General features: G+C 44.6%; 1 protein-coding gene across 1 annotated transcript; it reads left to right on the top strand.

Annotated features, from left to right (window-relative positions):
* Positions 1-2101: 2101 nt before the first annotated feature.
* snf8 (SNF8 subunit of ESCRT-II) lies at positions 2102-23133 on the top strand. Its single transcript, XM_072487515.1, has 8 exons — positions 2102-2359; positions 14723-14773; positions 14921-15059; positions 15853-15957; positions 16951-17023; positions 18048-18189; positions 21490-21564; positions 22971-23133. The coding sequence occupies exons 1-8, from the start codon at positions 2306-2308 to the stop codon at positions 23106-23108; spliced, it is 777 nt and encodes a 258-aa protein (XP_072343616.1). The 5' UTR covers positions 2102-2305; the 3' UTR covers positions 23109-23133.
* Positions 23134-23487: the final 354 nt, after the last annotated feature.

The raw sequence follows: 23487 nt of genomic DNA on the forward strand, positions 1-23487 counted from the left end.
TGACTCCAGAAGAGGAGCACCAAGGAATCAAAGAGGAATCACATCAACCACAAAGGAGTGATGTCACCAAGATCAATGCACCATCAGGTCATTCTCACAATCCTCAAGAAGAAACGCTCAATGAAACATCAGATACCACAAAGGACACTGACACAAATAACTTTGAGAATGACTCAAATTATCCACACGGAACAGTCATTGAGCGCAACAAGAACAAAAACCACAAGAAGCACAACAGAAACAGGAACAACAGCAACAACAAAACCAACAAGAAGCGCAACAAGAACAACAACACAACTACAAGCCCGACAACAAAAACTACAAGAACAACAACAAAAACAACACCAAGAAGCATAACAAAGGCAACAACAACAACAAGCACGACAAAAACAACAAGAACAACAACGGAACCAACAAAGACAGAAATTACAAAAACAACAACAATGAAACAACAACTTGTATGACATAGTACAACTCTGCACATGAAGCACTATGTAATAGCACAGCTCAAAACAATGGCAAGGGTACAAACATACCATGGCATGACAACGAATCTCACAAATTCATATTTGCTCCACTACAAACAAGCAAACCAGCTTTCAAGGCAGCTGACATACAGCATCAATACCGCAAACACAGAAAAAAGTCCAGGTCAGACAACAAAGATGACACACAGAATCAATACCGCAAACACAGAAAAAAGTCCAGGTCAGACAACAAAGATGACATACAGAATTAATACCGCAAGCACAGAAAAAAGTCCAGGTCAGACAACAAAGGTGTAACACAGAATCGCTACAACAAGCAGAGAAAAAAAAAGTCTAAATCAGACAACAAAGTGATTCGACCATTCGAACACCTCATGATGACTTCTTGGTTACTCAAACACAAGAACACTGACAACGTTCACAAAGAAATGACAACATCAACATCACTACTTCAACAACAGAAGAAGAAAGCAACTCAACCGAACAAATTCATAAAGTTTGGACTCATACATTTTTTAAATTAAGATTGGACTCATAAACATTAATTGGCTTTGTATAATCATCAATATCATCACAACTTGTACACATCATCATTTATCTACCTGTGTTGTACAATTTTCTAAAACAAAGTACAGAAAATATGTAACAAGAAAAAAGGGGAATGTAGTGATATGCATCACTGTATATACACAAGGAGTTAAGCTAAATACACTTCAACTAAGTAACCACTGGAGGGAGCAAAGGAATGTATAAATACATAGACAACAGGAAGTCAGTCTCTCTCCACAGGAATAGCAGCTGGTGAGCAGGACACAGACAGGCAGCTCAGATGTAACACAGCCTTAAGCGCTGAAGAGAACAAACTCATAGAAAAAAAGCATCTACTTCAACTGTAAGACTACGAGCTTTATTCAGACACAAAGAATAATACAGCAAGTTCCCCTCCTAAGCCTTGACTAAGTCCAAATAGCAAAAACACACAACTGCTGCAGCACCTTTAATCCATCTATTCAGAGGCTAAATAAACACGTGTGGGGGAAAGAAATAGAATAGAATCCGTACAGTTCAGGAGGTCAAATTCGGCCCATCCTGTCTGCACCGTCCCTCTGAAAGGGGCCCATGCCCCGTAACCTCAACTAACTTGGCCATCTTTAGACACAAAGGGAACGTGCAAACTCCAGTCATCCAATGTCGGAATCGAACCAGGGTCCCTGGCGCTGTGAGGCAGCAGTGCTAACCCCTGTGCCGCCATGCCGCCTGGGTCCGTGCCGCTGTGAGGCAGCAGTGCTAACCACCGTGCCGTGTTGATGGGCTTGGATGAAGTAGGCTGGAGGAGGTTGGAATGGAGCATCACTGAACCCGAACAGGTGCCGGAGTGTGGTGACTAGGGGCTTTTCACTGTAACTTCATTGCAGTGTTAATGTAAGCCTACTTGTGACAATACAGATTATTATAATAATAGTTTCCATGTATAAACACACTGAGGGTTGTTGTGGAGAGAGGATGAGAGAAGGTTGGAAGCAGGATGGGAAATGTAGTTTCATAAACAGCGGAAATGGCGCTGATTCAGACACCGGATCAAAGATCCAGAGAAGCGGGATGTGAGGGGCTTGGAAAGTGTCTTTACAAAGTCACAGCGAGGAGCAGGGCGCTGGCCTAGGCCGCGGGCCTGGCCGCCGCCTCCGTGGCGCAGGCGGATGGAGTCAGCGCGGGGCCGGGAAGAAGGCGGAGCCGGAGACCGGGAAGCGGGGCAGGGCCGACAACCCGCTTCCTGATTCTTCCGGCACAAAACAAACCAGAGCCGAAGTTCTGCAAAGATGCACCGAAGGGGAGTTGGAGCCGGAGCCATTGCCAAGAGGAAACTGGCAGAGGTAAATTCCAATTTATCCTGCTTTTCCACACCGGGTATTCCCCTTACTCCCAGTTAGAATCTATTCCCCTTACTCCCAGTTACAATCTATTCCCCTTACTCCCAGTTAGAATCTATTCCCCTTACTCCCAGTTACAATCTATTCCCCTTACTCCCAGTTAGAATCTATTCCCCTTACTCCCAGTTACAATCTATTCCCCTTACTCCCAGTTAGAATCTATTCCCCTTACTCCCAGTTACAATCTATTCCCCTTACTCCCAGTTACAATCTATTCCCCTTACTCCCAGTTACAATCTATTCCCTTTACTCCCAGTTACAATCTATTCCCTTTACTCCCAGTTACAATCTATTCCCCTTACTCCCAGTTAGAATCTATTCCCCTTACTCCCAGTTACAATCTATTCCCCTTACTCCCAGTTAGAATCTATTCCCTTTACTCCCAGTTACAATCTATTCCCTTTACTCCCAGTTAGAATCTATTCCCCTTACTCCCAGTTAGAATCTATTCCCTTTACTCCCAGTTAGAATCTATTCCCCTTACTCCCAGTTAGAATCTATTCCCCTTACTCCCAGTTAGAATCTATTCCCCTTACTCCCAGTTACAATCTATTCCCCTTACTCCCAGTTAGAATCTATTCCCCTTACTCCCAGTTACAATCTATTCCCCTTACTCCCAGTTAGAATCTATTCCCCTTACTCCCAGTTACAATCTATTCCCCTTACTCCCAGTTACAATCTATTCCCCTTACTCCCAGTTAGAATCTATTCCCCTTACTCCCAGTTACAATCTATTCCCCTTACTCCCAGTTACAATCTATTCCCCTTACTCCCAGTTACAATCTATTCCCCTTACTCCCAGTTAGAATCTATTCCCCTTACTCCCAGTTACAATCTATTCCCCTTACTCCCAGTTACAATCTATTCCCCTTACTCCCAGTTACAATCTATTCCCTTTACTCCCAGTTACAATCTATTCCCTTTACTCCCAGTTACAATCTATTCCCCTTACTCCCAGTTAGAATCTATTCCCCTTACTCCCAGTTACAATCTATTCCCCTTACTCCCAGTTAGAATCTATTCCCTTTACTCCCAGTTACAATCTATTCCCTTTACTCCCAGTTAGAATCTATTCCCCTTACTCCCAGTTAGAATCTATTCCCTTTACTCCCAGTTAGAATCTATTCCCCTTACTCCCAGTTAGAATCTATTCCCCTTACTCCCAGTTAGAATCTATTCCCCTTACTCCCAGTTACAATCTATTCCCCTTACTCCCAGTTAGAATCTATTCCCCTTACTCCCAGTTAGAATCTATTCCCCTTACTCCCAGTTAGAATCTATTCCCTTTACTCCCAGTTAGAATCTATTCCCCTTACTCCCAGTTACAATCTATTCCCCTTACTCCCAGTTAGAATCTATTCCCTTTACTCCCAGTTACAATCTATTCCCCTTACTCCCAGTTACAATCTATTCCCCTTACTCCCAGTTAGAATCTATTCACTTTACTCCCAGTTACAATCTATTCCCTTTACTCCCAGTTACAATCTATTCCCCTTACTCCCAGTTAGAATCTATTCCCTTTACTCCCAGTTACAATCTATTCCCCTTACTCCCAGTTACAATCTATTCCCTTTACTCCCAGTTACAATCTATTCCCCTTACTCCCAGTTAGAATCTATTCCCTTTACTCCCAGTTACAATCTATTCCCCTTACTCCCAGTTACAATCTATTCCCTTTACTCCCAGTTGGAATCTATTCCCTTTACTCCCAGTTACAATCTATTCCCCTTACTCCCAGTTAGAATCTATTCCCCTTACTCCCAGTTAGAATCTATTCCCCTTACTCCCAGTTAGAATCTATTCCCTTTACTCCCAGTTAGAATCTATTCCCCTTACTCCCAGTTACAATCTATTCCCCTTACTCCCAGTTAGAATCTATTCCCTTTACTCCCAGTTACAATCTATTCCCCTTACTCCCAGTTACAATCTATTCCCCTTACTCCCAGTTAGAATCTATTCACTTTACTCCCAGTTACAATCTATTCCCTTTACTCCCAGTTACAATCTATTCCCCTTACTCCCAGTTAGAATCTATTCCCTTTACTCCCAGTTACAATCTATTCCCCTTACTCCCAGTTACAATCTATTCCCTTTACTCCCAGTTACAATCTATTCCCCTTACTCCCAGTTAGAATCTATTCCCTTTACTCCCAGTTACAATCTATTCCCCTTACTCCCAGTTACAATCTATTCCCTTTACTCCCAGTTGGAATCTATTCCCTTTACTCCCAGTTAGAATCTATTCCCCTTACTCCCAGTTAGAATCTATTCCCTTTACTCCCAGTTAGAATCTATTCCCCTTACTCCCAGTTACAATCTATTCCCCTTACTCCCAGTTAGAATCTATTCCCTTTACTCCCAGTTACAATCTATTCCCCTTACTCCCAGTTACAATCTATTCCCCTTACTCCCAGTTAGAATCTATTCCCTTTACTCCCAGTTACAATCTATTCCCCTTACTCCCAGTTACAATCTATTCCCTTTACTCCCAGTTACAATCTATTCCCCTTACTCCCAGTTAGAATCTATTCCCTTTACTCCCAGTTACAATCTATTCCCCTTACTCCCAGTTACAATCTATTCCCTTTACTCCCAGTTGGAATCTATTCCCTTTACTCCCAGTTAGAATCTATTCCCCTTACTCCCAGTTAGAATCTATTCCCTTTACTCCCAGTTAGAATCTATTCCCCTTACTCCCAGTTACAATCTATTCCCCTTACTCCCAGTTAGAATCTATTCCCTTTACTCCCAGTTACAATCTATTCCCCTTACTCCCAGTTACAATCTATTCCCCTTACTCCCAGTTAGAATCTATTCACTTTACTCCCAGTTACAATCTATTCCCTTTACTCCCAGTTACAATCTATTCCCCTTACTCCCAGTTAGAATCTATTCACTTTACTCCCAGTTACAATCTATTCCCTTTACTCCCAGTTACAATCTATTCCCCTTACTCCCAGTTAGAATCTATTCCCTTTACTCCCAGTTACAATCTATTCCCCTTACTCCCAGTTACAATCTATTCCCTTTACTCCCAGTTACAATCTATTCCCCTTACTCCCAGTTAGAATCTATTCCCTTTACTCCCAGTTACAATCTATTCCCCTTACTCCCAGTTACAATCTATTCCCTTTACTCCCAGTTGGAATCTATTCCCTTTACTCCCAGTTAGAATCTATTCCCCTTACTCCCAGTTAGAATCTATTCCCTTTACTCCCAGTTAGAATCTATTCCCCTTACTCCCAGTTACAATCTATTCCCCTTACTCCCAGTTAGAATCTATTCCCTTTACTCCCAGTTACAATCTATTCCCCTTACTCCCAGTTACAATCTATTCCCCTTACTCCCAGTTAGAATCTATTCACTTTACTCCCAGTTACAATCTATTCCCTTTACTCCCAGTTACAATCTATTCCCCTTACTCCCAGTTAGAATCTATTCCCTTTACTCCCAGTTACAATCTATTCCCCTTACTCCCAGTTACAATCTATTCCCTTTACTCCCAGTTACAATCTATTCCCCTTACTCCCAGTTAGAATCTATTCCCTTTACTCCCAGTTACAATCTATTCCCCTTACTCCCAGTTACAATCTATTCCCTTTACTCCCAGTTAGAATCTATTCCCTTTACTCCCAGTTAGAATCTATTCCCCTTACTCCCAGTTACAATCTATTCCCTTTACTCCCAGTTAGAATCTATTCCCTTTACTCCCAGTTACAATCTATTCCCCTTACTCCCAGTTAGAATCTATTCCCCTTACTCCCAGTTAGAATCTATTCCCCTTACTCCCAGTTAGAATCTATTCCCTTTACTCCCAGTTAGAATCTATTCCCCTTACTCCCAGTTACAATCTATTCCCCTTACTCCCAGTTAGAATCTATTCCCTTTACTCCCAGTTACAATCTATTCCCCTTACTCCCAGTTACAATCTATTCCCCTTACTCCCAGTTAGAATCTATTCACTTTACTCCCAGTTACAATCTATTCCCTTTACTCCCAGTTACAATCTATTCCCCTTACTCCCAGTTAGAATCTATTCCCTTTACTCCCAGTTACAATCTATTCCCCTTACTCCCAGTTACAATCTATTCCCTTTACTCCCAGTTACAATCTATTCCCCTTACTCCCAGTTAGAATCTATTCCCTTTACTCCCAGTTACAATCTATTCCCCTTACTCCCAGTTACAATCTATTCCCTTTACTCCCAGTTGGAATCTATTCCCTTTACTCCCAGTTAGAATCTATTCCCCTTACTCCCAGTTAGAATCTATTCCCTTTACTCCCAGTTAGAATCTATTCCCCTTACTCCCAGTTACAATCTATTCCCCTTACTCCCAGTTAGAATCTATTCCCTTTACTCCCAGTTACAATCTATTCCCCTTACTCCCAGTTACAATCTATTCCCCTTACTCCCAGTTAGAATCTATTCCCTTTACTCCCAGTTACAATCTATTCCCCTTACTCCCAGTTACAATCTATTCCCTTTACTCCCAGTTACAATCTATTCCCCTTACTCCCAGTTAGAATCTATTCCCTTTACTCCCAGTTACAATCTATTCCCCTTACTCCCAGTTACAATCTATTCCCTTTACTCCCAGTTGGAATCTATTCCCTTTACTCCCAGTTAGAATCTATTCCCCTTACTCCCAGTTAGAATCTATTCCCTTTACTCCCAGTTAGAATCTATTCCCCTTACTCCCAGTTACAATCTATTCCCCTTACTCCCAGTTAGAATCTATTCCCTTTACTCCCAGTTACAATCTATTCCCCTTACTCCCAGTTACAATCTATTCCCCTTACTCCCAGTTAGAATCTATTCACTTTACTCCCAGTTACAATCTATTCCCTTTACTCCCAGTTACAATCTATTCCCCTTACTCCCAGTTAGAATCTATTCACTTTACTCCCAGTTACAATCTATTCCCTTTACTCCCAGTTACAATCTATTCCCCTTACTCCCAGTTAGAATCTATTCCCTTTACTCCCAGTTACAATCTATTCCCCTTACTCCCAGTTACAATCTATTCCCTTTACTCCCAGTTACAATCTATTCCCCTTACTCCCAGTTAGAATCTATTCCCTTTACTCCCAGTTACAATCTATTCCCCTTACTCCCAGTTACAATCTATTCCCTTTACTCCCAGTTGGAATCTATTCCCTTTACTCCCAGTTAGAATCTATTCCCCTTACTCCCAGTTAGAATCTATTCCCTTTACTCCCAGTTAGAATCTATTCCCCTTACTCCCAGTTACAATCTATTCCCCTTACTCCCAGTTAGAATCTATTCCCTTTACTCCCAGTTACAATCTATTCCCCTTACTCCCAGTTACAATCTATTCCCCTTACTCCCAGTTAGAATCTATTCACTTTACTCCCAGTTACAATCTATTCCCTTTACTCCCAGTTACAATCTATTCCCCTTACTCCCAGTTAGAATCTATTCCCTTTACTCCCAGTTACAATCTATTCCCCTTACTCCCAGTTACAATCTATTCCCTTTACTCCCAGTTACAATCTATTCCCCTTACTCCCAGTTAGAATCTATTCCCTTTACTCCCAGTTACAATCTATTCCCCTTACTCCCAGTTACAATCTATTCCCTTTACTCCCAGTTAGAATCTATTCCCTTTACTCCCAGTTAGAATCTATTCCCCTTACTCCCAGTTACAATCTATTCCCTTTACTCCCAGTTAGAATCTATTCCCTTTACTCCCAGTTACAATCTATTCCCCTTACTCCCAGTTACAATCTATTCCCCTTACTCCCAGTTACAATCTATTCCCTTTACTCCCAGTTAGAATCTATTCCCCTTACTCCCAGTTAGAATCTATTCCCTTTACTCCCAGTTAGAATCTATTCCCTTTACTCCCAGTTAGAATCTATTCCCCTTACTCCCAGTTAGAATCTATTCCCTTTACTCCCAGTTACAATCTATTCCCTTTACTCCCAGTTACAATCTATTCCCTTTACTCCCAGTTACAATCTACTGCCCTTTATGTCCAGTTACAATCTGTTCCTCACCAGTTTCAACCTGTTGCCCCTTTCCCACCAGTGTTGTGCCCTTGTGACATTCTAAGGTTGTGAAAGGAATGGTATAAATTGTAGTCTTTTATGAGGGGACTTCCAATTCGAATGACAGAAATGTACCGAATTGTATATTGCGCACACTGGGGTATATTGCACAGTATTACATACTGTTTTTATCATGAATATTGTTGAAGAGGGACATATTGCCAAAGCTTTTCCCCTTGCAATCATCAGAACAAATGCAAGAATGACCAAATTTCAAGGGATTATAGTTTATACTACAGGGGAAAAGGGGTATGTACTATAAATTGTGATTGATTGGACGTGCATCTGTAGAAAATAAAATAAATTCAATGCTGCTCAAGCTGCCTCCATAGGTAGCATTCTCACCTCCAAGTCAGAAGGTGGTAGGTTCAAATCCCGTCCAGTGATTTGAAAACAGTCTAGGTTCACATTCCATTGCAGTACGGCTATGAAAAACAAATCCGGTGTAAAATATAACTTCTGACTTCCATTCTTTAAATTTAGAACTTTCCTCCGTATTTGCGTTTTTATAGTGCCTTTCATGATAGCCGGTTGCCTCAAAGCATTTTCCAGCCAATGATGTATTTTTGAAGAGTAGTCACTGTTTTATAATGGGTAAGGTAAAGTCGCCATAGTCCCAGATGGCCCTTTGAGGGGGCGAGCTGACTGGTGGTGATTTAACCACCACCATGAGTCGCCTCCACCACCATGAGTCGCCTCAGCCGATACAGGAATAGAACCGGCACTGCAGGCATTGCTCTGCATCACGAACCAGCTGTCTAGCCAAGTGAGCTAAACCGGCCTACTGTTGTGTAATGTAGGAAACGTGGCAGCCGATTTGGTGCAGAGCAAGCTCCACAAATCGGGACCAAATAATCTGTTTTTGTGATGTTGGCTATGACCATAACAAATAGGAACAGGAGTAGGCTGTTAGATAATTATTTGCCTGTCACGGGATAACGCTCCCCTTCTGTTCAACAGTATAGTGACATGAGATCTTTTATGCCCGCCTGAGAGGACAGGCAGGGTTTCAGTTTAATGTATCATCTGAAAGACAGCACTCCCACAGTACGACATTGGCAATGTTGGCCTGGCTTGTTTGCTCGTGTCCAGTTGAAATGGAGAAGGATGCATCTGTGACTAGTGGTTTAAACCTGAGCAAATGTAACTATGAGAATATGGTGGCGAAAGTGAACTGGGAAACCAGGTTAAAAGGTAGATATTTAATAACGCTCAATGAAGATTTATCCCAGTAAGAAAGAAAGGCGTCATCTGTGGCTCAATAAGGAAGTTAAGCATACTATCAAATTGAAAGTAATACTGTTCAAATCTGAAATAAAAACAGAAAATGCTGGGTAAACCCAGCAGGTCTGGCGGTATTTGTGGAGAGAACCAGAGTTTTAAAAAATAAATTTAGAGTACCCAATTTTTTTTGTCCCAATTAAGGGGCAATTTAGCAGGGCCAATCGACCTACCCTGCACATCTTTGGGTTGTGGAGGTGAGACCCACGCAGACCCGGGGAGAATGTGCAAACTCCACACAGACAGGGACCCAGGGTCAGGATCGAACCCGGGTCCTCAGTGCCGTGAGGCAGCAGTGCTAACCACTGTGCCACCGTGCTGCCTTGAAGCGGAGTTAATGTTTCGATTCCATGTGACTACTGAAGAGAGATTGGACAGACTCCACGATAAACTGTTTCTGCATATTCAATGGCGGGGGGGGGGGGGGGGGGCGGGTGGCGGGGGGGGGGGGCGGTGGCGGGGGGGGAGGGGGGGTGGCGGGGGGGGAGGAGGGGGGTGGCGTGGGGGGGGGGTGGCGGTGGGGGGGGGGTGGCGGGGGGAGGAGGGGGGGTGGCAGTGGGGGGGAGGAGGGGGGGTGGCGGGGAGGGGGGAGGAGGTGGGGGTTGCGGGGGGAGGAGGGGGGTGGCGGGAGGGGGGGGAGGCGGGGAGGAGGGGGGTGGCGGGGGGGGAGGAGGGGGAGGCGGGGGGGTGGCGGGGGGGAGGAGGAGGGGGGTAGGGTGGGAGGAGGGGGGGAGGAGCGGGGGGGAGGAGCGGGGGGTGGCGGGGGGGAGGAGCGGGGGGTGGCGGGGGGGAGGAGCGGGGGGTGGCGGGGGGAGGAGGGGGGTGGCGGGGGGAGGAGCGGGGGGTGGCGGGGGGGAGGAGGGGGGTGGCGGGGGGGGTGGCGGGGGAGGAGCTGGATGAGGGCTTGTGGGCTGATGCCCTGGGCAGGGTGAACTCCTCCTCACCATGTGCCAGGCTCAGCTTAATTCAGTTTAAGGTGGTGCATCGGCGCATATAACGGCGGCAAGGATGAGTAAGTTTTTTGGGGTGGAGGACAGGTGCCCGAGATGTGAAGGGAGTCCGGTGAACCATGCCCATATGTTTTGGGCATGCCCGGCGCTTAAAGAATTCTGGCAGGGGTTTGCGAGGGTGATGTCTAGGATTTTGGACACTCGGGTGAAGGCGAGTCCAACAGTAGCGATATTTGGGGTGTCGGAGGATCCGGGAGTGCAGGAAGCGAAAGAGGCCGAGGTACTGGCCTTTGCCTCCCTGGCAGCCCGGAGACGGATCTTGCTAATGTGGATGGACTCGAAATCCCCGAGCGTGGAGACCTGGGTTAGTGATATGACGGGGTTCCTCAGCCTGGAGCGAATAAAGTTCGCCTTGAGAGGATCCTTGATGGGGTTCTCCCGGCAGTGGCAACCTTTCCTTGACTTTCTAGGGGAGCAGTAAGCGTCAGCAGCAGCAGCATCTTGGGGGGGGTACTGTTGATACAATGTGAGTTGGGCATGGAGACAAAACCCACCTTGTTCTGTTTTATTTAAAAAATGTCTGTTGTGTAAGTAGTTTCACTGTAAGCTTTGGGATATGATTGTTATTTTTTATTATTATCTGTATTTCTATTTTTATTATGTAAAAACGCTCAGTGGTAAAACTTTAATAAAACATTTTTTTTTTAAAAAGCTATTAAAAAAAAAAAGTTACTTTAAAAAAGAAAACATATTTTTTTTAAGTACCACATCTTTTTTTCCCAATTAGGGCAATTTAGCGTGGCCAATCACCTACCCTGCACATCTTTGGGTTGAGACCCACACAAACACGGGGAGAATGTGCAAACTCCACACGGACAGTGGGCTGGGATCTAACGCGGGTCCTCAGTGCTGTGAGGTAGCAGTGCTAACCACCGTGCCACCCCATGAACAGTTATTTTGTGTCTGTCCTCATGGTAGAGGACTTGGAAAACTTAGTGAGATTCTTGAAAATCAAGAGGTGAAGGGGCAGCACGGTGGCGCAGTGGGTTAGCACTGCTGTCTCATGGCGTCGGGTCCCAGGTTCAATCCTGGCTCTGGGTCACTGCCTGTGTGGAGTTTACACATTCTCCCCGTGTTTGCGTGGGTTTCGCCCCCACAACCCAAAGATGTGCAGGCTAGGTGGATTGGCCACGCTAAATTGCCCCTTAATTGGAAAAAATGAATTGGGTACTCTAAATTTATTCTTTTTAAATCAAGAGGTGAAGGGGGAGGATGAGCCTTTAATATAATAATAATCTTTATTAGTGTCACAAGTCGGCTTACATTAACACTGCAATGAGGTTACTGTGAAAAGCCCCTAGTCGCCACACTCTGGCATCTCTTTGGGTACACTGAGGGAGAATTCAAAATGTCCAATTCACCTAACAAGCATGTCTTTCAGGACTTGTGGGAGGAAACTCACGCAGACACGGGGAGAACATGCAGACTCCGTACAGACAGTGACCCAAGCAGGGAATTGAACCCTGGAGCCGTTAAGCAACAGTGCTAACTACTGTGCTACCGTGCCGCCTATGATGGGGAAATTGCTGGAGTCTATGATCGGGGATGGAGTAACTCAACACTTTGAAAAACTTTGGTCGATCAGGGAGAGCCAGCATGGATTTGTGAAGGGATGGTCATGCCTGACTAATCTTATTGAATTTCTGAGGAGGTGACTAAGGTAGTGGACAGGGGATTGTCGATGGATGTCATTTATATGGACTTCCAAAAGGCATTTGATAAAGTCTCTCACAGTGACTGTTAACTAAGGTGGAAGCCCACAGAGTTTAAGGGCACATTATTGACATGGTTAGGAAACTGGTTGAGTGGCAGGCAACAGAGAGTGGGGATAATGGGTAATTACTCTAATTGGCAGGAGGTGACTAGTGGCATGCCACAGGGATTTATGCTGGGGCCTCAATTATTGACACTATTCATTAATGACTTGGATGATGACATAGAAAATCATATATCCAAATTTGTGAATGATACAAAGTTGGGTGGCATAGCCTAGATGATAGCATGAAATTGCAAGGAAATATTGGCAGACGAGGCGAATGGCCAAAATTGTGGCAGATAGAATTTAATGTAAGCAAGTGTGAGGTTATCCATTTTGGACCAAAATAGGATAGAACAGGGAACTTTCGAAATAGAAAGAGGTTAGATGCAGAGGATGTCCAAAGAGACTTGGGGGCTCAGGTGCATAGATCCTTAAAATGACACCAACAAGTGCATAAAATAATCAAAAAGGCGAATGGAATGCTAGCCTTTATGTCTAGAGGATTGGAGTATAAATACTCAGAAGTTATGCTGTAGTTATACAAAACCCTGGTTAGACCCCAAATGGAGTCACTGTGAGCCGTTCTGGGCACCAGATTTTAGGACGGATCACCCACAATACAAAAATCCCGCAATAAATATAGATACAAATGTACCTAACAACGAACAATTATTTAGTTTGTCCCCAGTCCATGTTTCTTAACAAACTCATTTGCATCCTCTGGCACATCAAAGTGATATTCTCTCTCTTTAAAAGTCACTCGCAGACGAGCTGGGTACACCACACCAAATCGCACATTACTCTTGGACAACGTGGCCTTGGTCTTGTTGAGCACCGCAGGCCTTCTCGCCAGCTCTGCTCCCACAATCTGATATATCCTGACGGCATGGCCCTCCCCATCTATAGGCTGGATGGCCTTTTGCCCACCTCGGGGCCTGTTCCTTGCCTTGTTACCTGTGAAACCTGACGATTTCCAGTGCTGGTTCCCCAGATCAGGGCTTCTGCCTCAGCGACCGATGGGCCTGGTCCAACACAGGAGGGGATGGCAATTCCTCCTCTCCCACCATCTTCTCAAATATCTTGGACGTATAGTCTGTAGGATTTAATCTCTCAAGACCCTCTGGCAGCCCAACGATTCTTACATTTTTCCGTCTGGAACAGTGCTCCAGATCGTCTACCTTGGCCTTCAACACTTTGTGCTCTTCAGCCAGAAACGCCCTCTCCATCACCAGGGAGACAGTCTGGTCACTCTGATCCGAGCGTGCCACCTCCACCTTTTGTATTACTGCGCCTTGCTCCTTTGCCTGCCGGTCCGTCTTCTCCAAGGGCGTACAGATGGGGGCTGGATGTCCTTCCATTGCCTTATCAAGGTCCTCGGCGACCACCTGCCGATGTTTCTTGAATTAGTCCACCAAGAATCTCGCCAGCCGTTCAGGGAGAGGCCAAGGTCACAGCAGGAGCCTCCTCCATTCTCTCCACCAACGAGACTCGAGGCTTCTGAGTCCGAAGCTGATTCTTTGCCCAACCTCTGTCTTGAATTATATTTGTTGGGCATTACTTCTATATGGGGACCTTATCTCATCAATATAATCAAATTTCCCCCCATCACCCACAGACGGGGCAAAAAGGGTCAAAATGAAAGTACCCTGATGAGAGTCGCCGCGCGTGCTCGTCACATAGCTGCCACCGGAAGTCCAGGTTAGACAGATTTATGTTAAAGGAGCCGAGGGTTCTGAAGGGCAGACTGGAAAGTGGAGCTGAGACCACTCTTCATCCACCATGATCCTATTGAATGGTGGAGCAGGATCGAGAGGTTAAATTACTTTACTCCTGTTCCTGCCTGTCTTGAGGAAAATGTTTTTGACTCAACAGAGACCAGGGACATCCCCATCTTCATGCACTGTTAGCCGATCTCTTGTTCAGTAGTAGTTGGGATGGTTTCAGTGACCTGGGAGTAAATTAGCCAGCGTCTTTGATCTGTTCACAATTTAGCGATGCCTGCTGAATGGTTTTTGTGTTTCAAACAATACAACAGTGGCTTCATTTCAAAAGTTGTTCTTTGGCTGTGAAGAGCTTTGGGGCGTCCTTAGGATACGAAAGGTGCTACAGAAATGCATGTCTATCCGTACTTTTTTTCTTAATGTTATTTTGTTGCCTAACATTTTGTAATTGGATTTGCCTTAGGCCAAATATAAAGAGCGAGGAACAGTGATGGCCGAGGATCAGCTGGCTCAGGTGAGTGGATGTATTCGTAAGCACAAAACCGATTCATTGCCCTTTTTACTGTCTGATGCTGGCACTTTTCTTTCAGCACCTTCTTATACAGAGGGACCAGTGGTCCTTGTTACCCAAACCAGACTGAATTTTTCTCATTGTACACAGATGTCAAAGCAGCTGGAAATGTTCAAGACACATCTGGAGGAATTTGCCAGCAAGCACAAGCAGGAGATTCGGAAAAGCTCACAGTTTCGTGTTCAGTTTCAGGACATGTGTGCTACAATCGGAGTGGACCCCCTTGCCTGTAATCTTGCTAATTCATATCTATCCAATTTCTAACCCTGTGCTGTACATGTCCTGGGAGTGTGTGATGGGGACAGTGTAGAGGGAGCATTGTTCTGTATTTAACCCCGTGCTGTACCTGCTCTGGGGATGTTTGATGGGACATTGTGGAGGGAGCTTTACTCTGTATCTAACCTCGTGCTGTACCTGTCCTGGGAGTGTTTGATGGGGACAGTGTAGAGGGAGCTTTACACTGTATCTAGCCCCATGCTGTACCTGTCCTGGGAGTGTTTGATGGGGACAGTGTAGAGGGAGCTTTACTCTGTATCTAACCCTGTGCTGTACCTGTCCTGGGAGTGTTTGATGGGGACAGTGTAGAGGGAGCTTTACTCTGTATCTAACCCCGTGCTGTACCTGTCCTGGGAGTGTTTGATGGGGACAGTGTAGAGGGAGCTTTACTCTGTATCTAACCTCGTGCTGTACCTGCCCTGGGAGTGTTTGAAGGGGACAGTGTAGAGGGAGCTTTACTCCATATCTATCCCTGTGCTGTATCTGTCCTGGGAGTGTTTGATGGGGACAGTGTAGAGGGAGCTTTACTCTGTATCTAACCCCGTGCTGTACCTGTCCTGGGAGTGTTTGATGGGGACAGTGTAGAGGGAGCTTTACTCTGTATCTAACCCTGTGCTGTACCTGCCCTGGATGTGTTTCATGGTGATGCAATGTGGGAGAAGTTGATTAGAATTCTGTTTTCCTGCAGTAATAACAAAATAAATCATCTAAACATAATGTTTTACTTTTTAATTTCCCATATACAGCTGGCAAAGGATTCTGGTCAGAGATGCTGGGTGTTGGAGACTTTTACTATGAACTTGGAGTGCAGATTATTGAAGTGTGTCTGGCTCTGAAACACAGAAATGGAGGTGAATCTCTCATTACCAGTTGTCGGGGAGATGATTTGTTTGATAATGTTTCTGCATGGTTTCAAACACAGAACCTTCTGCGTGTAAAGCAGACTTGATAACCACTACACTACAGAAACAGGCAAGATGATTTGTTTGAGGATATGGTCATGAGTGGATATTTAATTGTATTTTAAGTCAGGTTACACTTTTGTTTTCTGAATGTCAGTGGTTGCAGGATTCTAAAATGCAGACGTTTTGTTTAAAGTGTATGGAAGTCTTCTGTACGATGCAGTCACCCCTTAGCCCCGATTACAACTACAACTTGCATTTATATAGCGCTGTTAGTGTTGCAATTGTATCAAAGATGCTTTTCTAAACCTGACACCAAGCCACATAAGTGGATATTGGGGCAGATGACTGAAAACTTGGTCCACGAGCTATATTTCAAGGAGCGACTTGCAGAAGGAGAGAGCTAGAGATATGGAGAGGTTTAGGGAGGGAATTCCAGAGGTTGGGGCCCAGGCATATCAAGATGTGGCTGCCAGTGGCGGAGCAATGAGAATTGGGAATACGGACAGCACGGTGGCGCAGTGGTTAGCGCTGCTGCCTCACGGTGCCGAGCTCCCAGGTTTGACCCTGACCCTGGGTCACTGTCTGTGTGGAGTTTGCACATTCTCCCCCTGTCTGCTTGGGTCTCACACTCACAGATGTGCAGGGTAGGTGAATTGGCCATGCTAAATTGCCCTTAATTGGGAAAAAAAAAACTGTATACTCTAAATTTATTTTAAAAAGGAAAATTGGGAATATGCACGATGTAGATTTTGCAGGCTGATGGGTTGAATGTTACAGAGACAGGGAAGGGGAGAGACCATGGTGGGATTTAAATGCAATGTTGAGACTTTTAAAACTGAAGCTTGTGGAGCTCGGTCAACATGCAGGTGATGGGTGAACGGGAGTTGGTGCGACAATGACTGGGAAATGCTTCTCATACTCAATCCTTACCATTGCCAGGTCTGATCACACTGGACGAGCTGCACCAGCGTGTGCTCAAAGGTAGAGGCAAGTTTGCCCAAGACGTCAGTCAGTGAGTACAACAGGGAATCCTGAATTAAGTGGATTGATTAAATATGTTCATGTCTTTATTACCATGGGACTAGCTGTTTTCATTCAATAACCAAAATCAGCCGAGATTGCATTTCATAGAATCAGAACAGAGCATGTAGAGGTGGAGACCATTCGGCCCATTGTACTTGTGTTGGCCTTTGAATGAGTGCCATGCTGAGAATGATAGAGGTTTGGAACTCCACAAACAGCAATTGATTCTTGATCAACTGATCATTTTAAATCTGAGATTGATCCACTTTTGTTAACCACCAAAAGTAGTTGGGGATATTGGACAAAGGTGAGTAGACAGACTTGGGCTGGATATCAACCATGATCTCATGGAATGGAGGAACAGGTTTGAAGGGCTAAATGGCCGCCTCCTGTTCCCTTGGAAAAAGTATTTCCTTTTGTGGGTGGTGGTACGCAGATCAAGGGGACATAAAGATCTGGGCCATTCAGGGGTGATGCCAGGAAGTACATCATCATACAAAGGGTAGTGGAAATCTGAAACTCTCTCGCCCAACAAAGATGTTGAGGCTGAGGATCAATTGAAAATTGGGCTGTTTAGCACAGGGCTAAATTGCTGGCTTTGAAAGCAGGCCAGCAGCACGGTTTGATTCCCGTAACAGCCTCCCCGAACAGGCGCCGGAATGTGGACACTAGGGGCTTTTCACAGTAACTTCATTTGAAGCCTACTTGTGACAATAAGCGATTTTCATTTCATTTCAAATGTAAAAAGTGAGTTTGATATATTTTTGTTAGAGAAGAATATTGAGGGTTGATGGAACCAGGGGATTGATGGAGTTAAGATACACATCAGCCATGATCTGATTGTATGGTAGAACAAACAGGCTCACAAGCTGAATGGCCTCCTCCTGTTCTGATGTTCACCATGACTGATTTTATAAATTTTGATGCCCACCTACCTCTTGACCAATGACCTTGGCCTTTGATTTCTTGTTACTTGACACCCAACTTCTTCCCCTCTTGCCTTCCCTATCCAGGGATGATCTCATTCGGGCCATAAAGAAACTGAAATCCCTGGGTAATGGCTTCAGTATAATCCCAGTAGGAGGCAGATACCTGGTGCAGTCTGTCCCTGCAGAACTTAACATGGACCACACCGTGGTGCTGCAGATTGCTGAGGTAAGTGCCCTCATTTGTTTAGGAGGCTGCTGTTGGACAAAGGGATCAATCGCAATCTGAACCTTCTTTTTTGTGTAGTAAAATGTCCCAAGACACTTCAAAGGAGCAATTATCAGACAAAATTTGACATTGAGCCACATATAGGTGATCTAAAGTTTGGTCTATGAAGTGTGATGAATGTAGGAAAGTGTTATATAGATTTATCTATTGCAGTAATGTTCTTAAAAACCTTGGTTAAGGTATATATATATTATACCTTAATATATTGCAGTAATATTTTTAAAATCCTGGTTTAACATAGACCGGTGATGTATCTGCTAAGGCTGCAATTAAGATGTCATAAAAGTGAGAGAATCATTCATTCCAACTGTGTACTTGGAGAGTAGATAATTTGTTACATTGTATTTAGACTTAAGTAATCAGGTCATGGTGCTTGAGTGCGATAAAGATGATGTAATTAATGGGAGGAGCCAGGGCTGCCTGTAGTTTGCTGTTTGATATAGGTTTGACAGTGTTAGGAGTTTAAAAAAAATATTTTTATTAAGGCATGTATAAATAAACATCAAATACAACCAAGATCAAAAAGATAACCAACAGATAATAAACTTATCTTAACTCAATGAGTAACCAACAACTGTAGCCAGCCCTCCCTACCATACCCCCCACCCTGTCTGCCTCCACTTTTTTAGGAGTTTTAAAGTTGAGCAGTAGTTTTGCCAAATGCTGTCAGGTTGAGCAAGAGTTTGACAAAGACAGAAATATTTACAGATTGTCCCTGAGAAAAGTCTCTCTCTACTTTTCTGAAAGAAAATCTCTACATAGTATGGCAAGAATCCGTGTTTGGTAACTTTATTTGCCCGTGGCTTTTGACCTGTGGCTTTGCTTAATTGGAGATGAAGAAGGTGTAAGTTAGTAAAGCGTTTGTATTTAATTTAAAGAATTGTTTAATTGTCAATTGAAAAGCTATTTCCTGTGATAATGTGGTTATTCCTGTGTTAATAATAAAGTTTGTTTTAATATAAAAGATCCCTATTTGTCAGTGGAATTACGTCTGGAGCGAAGTATCCTTTCCTCGCAGTTTACAAATTGAAAAATTGTTGGGGTTTCTCGTCTGGTTTGTTAATATAAATTGGGGTCTTGTCTCGAACAATAACAGAAGTTAGAGTGTCTGAAAGGCAGAGAAGGAGGAAAAGAGTCAGAGGTGGAGGGAGCTGAATTTTGCAGCTTAGAGCCTCAGCAGTTGAAGGTATGGGCACCCATGGTAGAGTGACTAAAGTCGGCGATGTGTGTGGGAGGGAAATTACCTGTGTTCAGATTTTGCAAGGTGGCCTATAAAGTGACAGAATTGTCCATGCAACTCTGTTTTTCTTTGCCTTCTCATCGTTCACACATTTCAGATCAATTTTGTGCGTAGGTTCCCACCCTCATTGTTCTTGCTTGGATAATGAAGCCAAGAAAAAGCATTTTAAAAGGTGTAAGGGCAGGTATGTTTCTCCACAAGGCCTGAATTGTAAAGGAAGATTTTACCGCAGCACGGTAGCATAGTGGTTAGCACAATTGCTTCACAGCTCCAGAGTCCCAGGTTCGATTCCCGGCTTGGGTCACTGTCTGTGCGGAGTCTGCACGTTCTCCCCATGTGTGCGTGGGTTTTCTCCGGGTGCTCCGGTTTCTTCCCACAGTCCAAAGATGTGCAGGTTAGGTGGATTGGCTATGCTAAATTGCCCTTAGTGTCCAAAATTGCCCTTAGTGTTGGGTGGGGTTACTGGGTTATTGGGATAGGATGGAAGTGTGAGCTTGGGTAGGGTGCTCTATCCAAGAGCCGGTGCAGACTCGATGGGCCGAATGGCCTCCTTCTGCACTGTAAATTCTATGATACTATGATTTGGATTTATACAGTTCCTTTCATGACTGTGGGACATTCCAAAGCACTTTTTAAAAGTTCTGTCACAGGATGTGGAGGTCGCTGGTTAGGCCAGCATTTTATTGTCCTTGAGAAGGTAGCGGCGAAGATGTTATGATCCCAGCTGATACTACTGGACAAGCCAGATATCAGAGTGGAACCCAGCTTGATAGGTCCTAACTTTTCTTTTCTTTTTTAAAAATAAATTTAGAGTACCCAATTCATTTTTTCCAATTAAGGGGCAATTTAGCGTGGCCAATCCACCTATCCTGCACATCTTTGGGTTGTGGGGGCGAAACCCATGCAAACACGGGGAGAATGTGCAAACTCCACACACAGAGTGAGCCAGAGCTGGGATTGAACCTGGGACCTCGGCGCCGTGAGGCTGCAGGGCTAACCCACTGCGCCACCGTGCTGCCCAACTTTTCTTTTCTTTTTAGAAACTGTGCAGGGCAGATACTGAACAGATTCACAGGAGTCTGATGAACTTTAACAAAAGAATAAAACATTTATTAAAGATTTCAGTACAAACATCAGTAAATTAATCAAATCACACTCTTTCTTCACCCCCAACTAATATCTTCATAGATGCATATAAATTCATAAAGATAACAATTTACATGATATATTTTATACTCCAATATTCACGATGAGTATACAGTACATGTAACCTAATAGGTGAATTGTGTTGGACATAGATGTCACTGAAGCAGAGACTGTGGATTTTCCTTATGATTCCCTCCCAAATGAAGCTCCCACTCTGTCGTCTTCAACAAGGATCCACACTTGTAGTCCATGTGGTGTCAGTACACCCACAGTGCTTTAGAGAGGAATTCCATATTGTGTATCAGTGGTGGGAGTGCATGTTGAAGTGGGCTGCTTTGTCCTGGATGGTATCCAGCTTCTTGAACCTTGTTAGAGCTGCACTTATCCAGGCAAGTGGACCATATTCCATCACATTTCTGTCTTATAGATGGTGCACAGGCTTTGTGGAGTCGAGAGATGAGTTACTTGCCACCGGCCCCCAGCGTCTGACCTCTTGTAGCTTTTAGATCCAATGAAGTACCTTTAGATTGTAGCTACATTGTAATGTGGGTAATGTGGCAGCCAATTTGTACCCAGCAAGCTCCCACAAGGGGCAATGACCGGAATTACCCCCAGCAGAGTTGCTGAGCCATTGAAATCTCTTTACGTTGGCAGGAACGGGAAGATCCCACCACGTGACCCTCTGACTCAGGGGAGGTGTTACCTACTGAGCCCATCAAACTATACTAGAAAAGAGGGAACAAAACAAAAACGGCATGAACGAGAAACTGGGGATAAAACTATCCTCGTCTCGTTTCACAACATTTTTTTTATGATACGGGAGAGAAATCAAAGTCATCCACTTTGTCTTACAGAAGAATGGATATGTGACAGTCAGCGAAATCAAATCCAGCCTGAAGTGGGATACTGAACGCACTAACCAGGTGTTGGTATGTATACTTGCTGCAGTATTCTCTCTCTCCCTCTCATACTTTCCTGTTACGGTTAGGGTTGGGCTGTCTGCTGATGCTAACTGCATTTCGCCTTCCATGACTCTGACAGAATGAGGGGAATGGTATCACTGGATTGAGTCAAACATGGACCTGCTTTTAAAAGCAAACCTCCTTTCCACAAATAAGAGATGTTGCTAAATGAAAATAAGTCGCCCATCTAAACTCCTAGTGCCGGCCAATAAATTTGAAAATTCCCGTGTATTAAACATTGGGGGCGGGATTCTCTGATCCTGAGGCTAAGTGTTGACGCCGTCGCCTTTCTCAACGGCATCAACATGCCCTAAGGATCAGCAATTCTGGCCCCTACAGGGGGCCAGCACGGCACTGGAGCGACCCACGTCGCACCAGTTGTTGATCCCGGCGTCAACTGGGCGCCGCGGGGTCCGCGCATGCGCAGTAGCTCCCTTCTCCACGCCGGCCCTGACACAACATGGCGTAGGGCTAAAGGGGCCAGCGTGCCCCGGGACCTTTCCACGCTGAGGCCCCACCGACTAGGAGCAGGTTAGAATGGCGCCAGCGGGACTCGGGATTTTTTTTACGGCCGCTCGGCCCATCCCGGGCTGAGAATCGGCAGGTGGGCCGCATAGAGCGGCCCCCGACCGGCGCTGCGCTGACCATGCCGGCGCCAATGGTGCCTATTCTCAACTCTGTGGGGAATCGCGTCCCAGCGTCAGGGTGGCGTGGCGCGATTCGTGGCGATTCTCCGGCCCGGCGCTGAGAGAATCCCGCCCTGGATGTCTCATGGCGCCTGTTGGCAATGGTAAACTGCTAGACCTTACTTGGGGTCAATTGGGATACCACAAATCAAAACATGAACAGGTTGTGAAACCTTCCCTTGTGATCGTGCCCATCTTAGACTCGTGTACGGTAAATAAGTCATAAAAAAGTTCCTTTTTAATAGGAAGATCAAAAAAAGCAGTCATATTTTGTGAAAACTTGGATCTGTAGAAAAGCTTTAGTACATGTTTCTTTAGTTCCTTGTTAAATGTTGATGTTAGTGTTTGACACTTCAACATTTTAGATTCTGTATGACTTTGCCCTCTTTGTAAGTTACCTAGGGTTATAATATTTAAATCTCAGTAACAGCTCTATATCAGAGTTTATGCTCCCATCTTACTTTATCTCACCCTATCAACATATCCTTTCTCCCTCATATTTACCTAGTTTCCCAGGCAAGTCACAAACACTCCGTTTGGTATTGAGTTCCATATTCTCGCCGCTCTCAAGTTTTAATTGCAGCTTGGGAGGATGGGAAATTAACTAGTTCCCATAAACTAGTCAACAACTTAGATGAAAACTATACGCAAAACCCTGGGGTCCTAACCTCTTTTAACCTCTTTCAGGAACATTTGTTGAAGGAAGGCTTGGCGTGGGTAGACAAACAAGCTCCGGAAGAGCCTCAGTACTGGTTGCCTGCCCTCTTCTCTGACCTGTATTCCCAAGATGTCACTCCAGAGGAAGCTGATGAAAGCTTACAGTGAGGAAAAAGAAAAACTTCAAACTGAGGAGTAAAAGAAAATCTTGAACTTTACAGTTGTGGTACAAACATGAAAGATTAGTGTAAAACTGTGGATCTTCAAATTCTTGGATTAAGGGTCTGATTGTAGGTGTCAACTTCCAGTATTGCTGCATCCGATGCTCGCACAGTTAAACGGTGGACCTTTCTCCATCTCGGCTCTTTGAGTTGGTGATTGTACTGTGATTGTACTTTGAAGTGCTGGTGACAGGGTTTGGATTTTGAGAGAGTAGGAGCGAGATTTAATTTGACACAGTTGTGACTAAAAAGCATATTTCAGAGTACTGAAGGCAGGGTGATATTGCTGAAGTAGAATCAGGAGCGTGCAGTTTGACCTACAGGAA

This window comes from Scyliorhinus torazame, chromosome 21 (assembly GCF_047496885.1).
Source record: "Scyliorhinus torazame isolate Kashiwa2021f chromosome 21, sScyTor2.1, whole genome shotgun sequence".
In the NCBI taxonomy this organism is placed as follows: domain Eukaryota; kingdom Metazoa; phylum Chordata; class Chondrichthyes; order Carcharhiniformes; family Scyliorhinidae; genus Scyliorhinus; species Scyliorhinus torazame.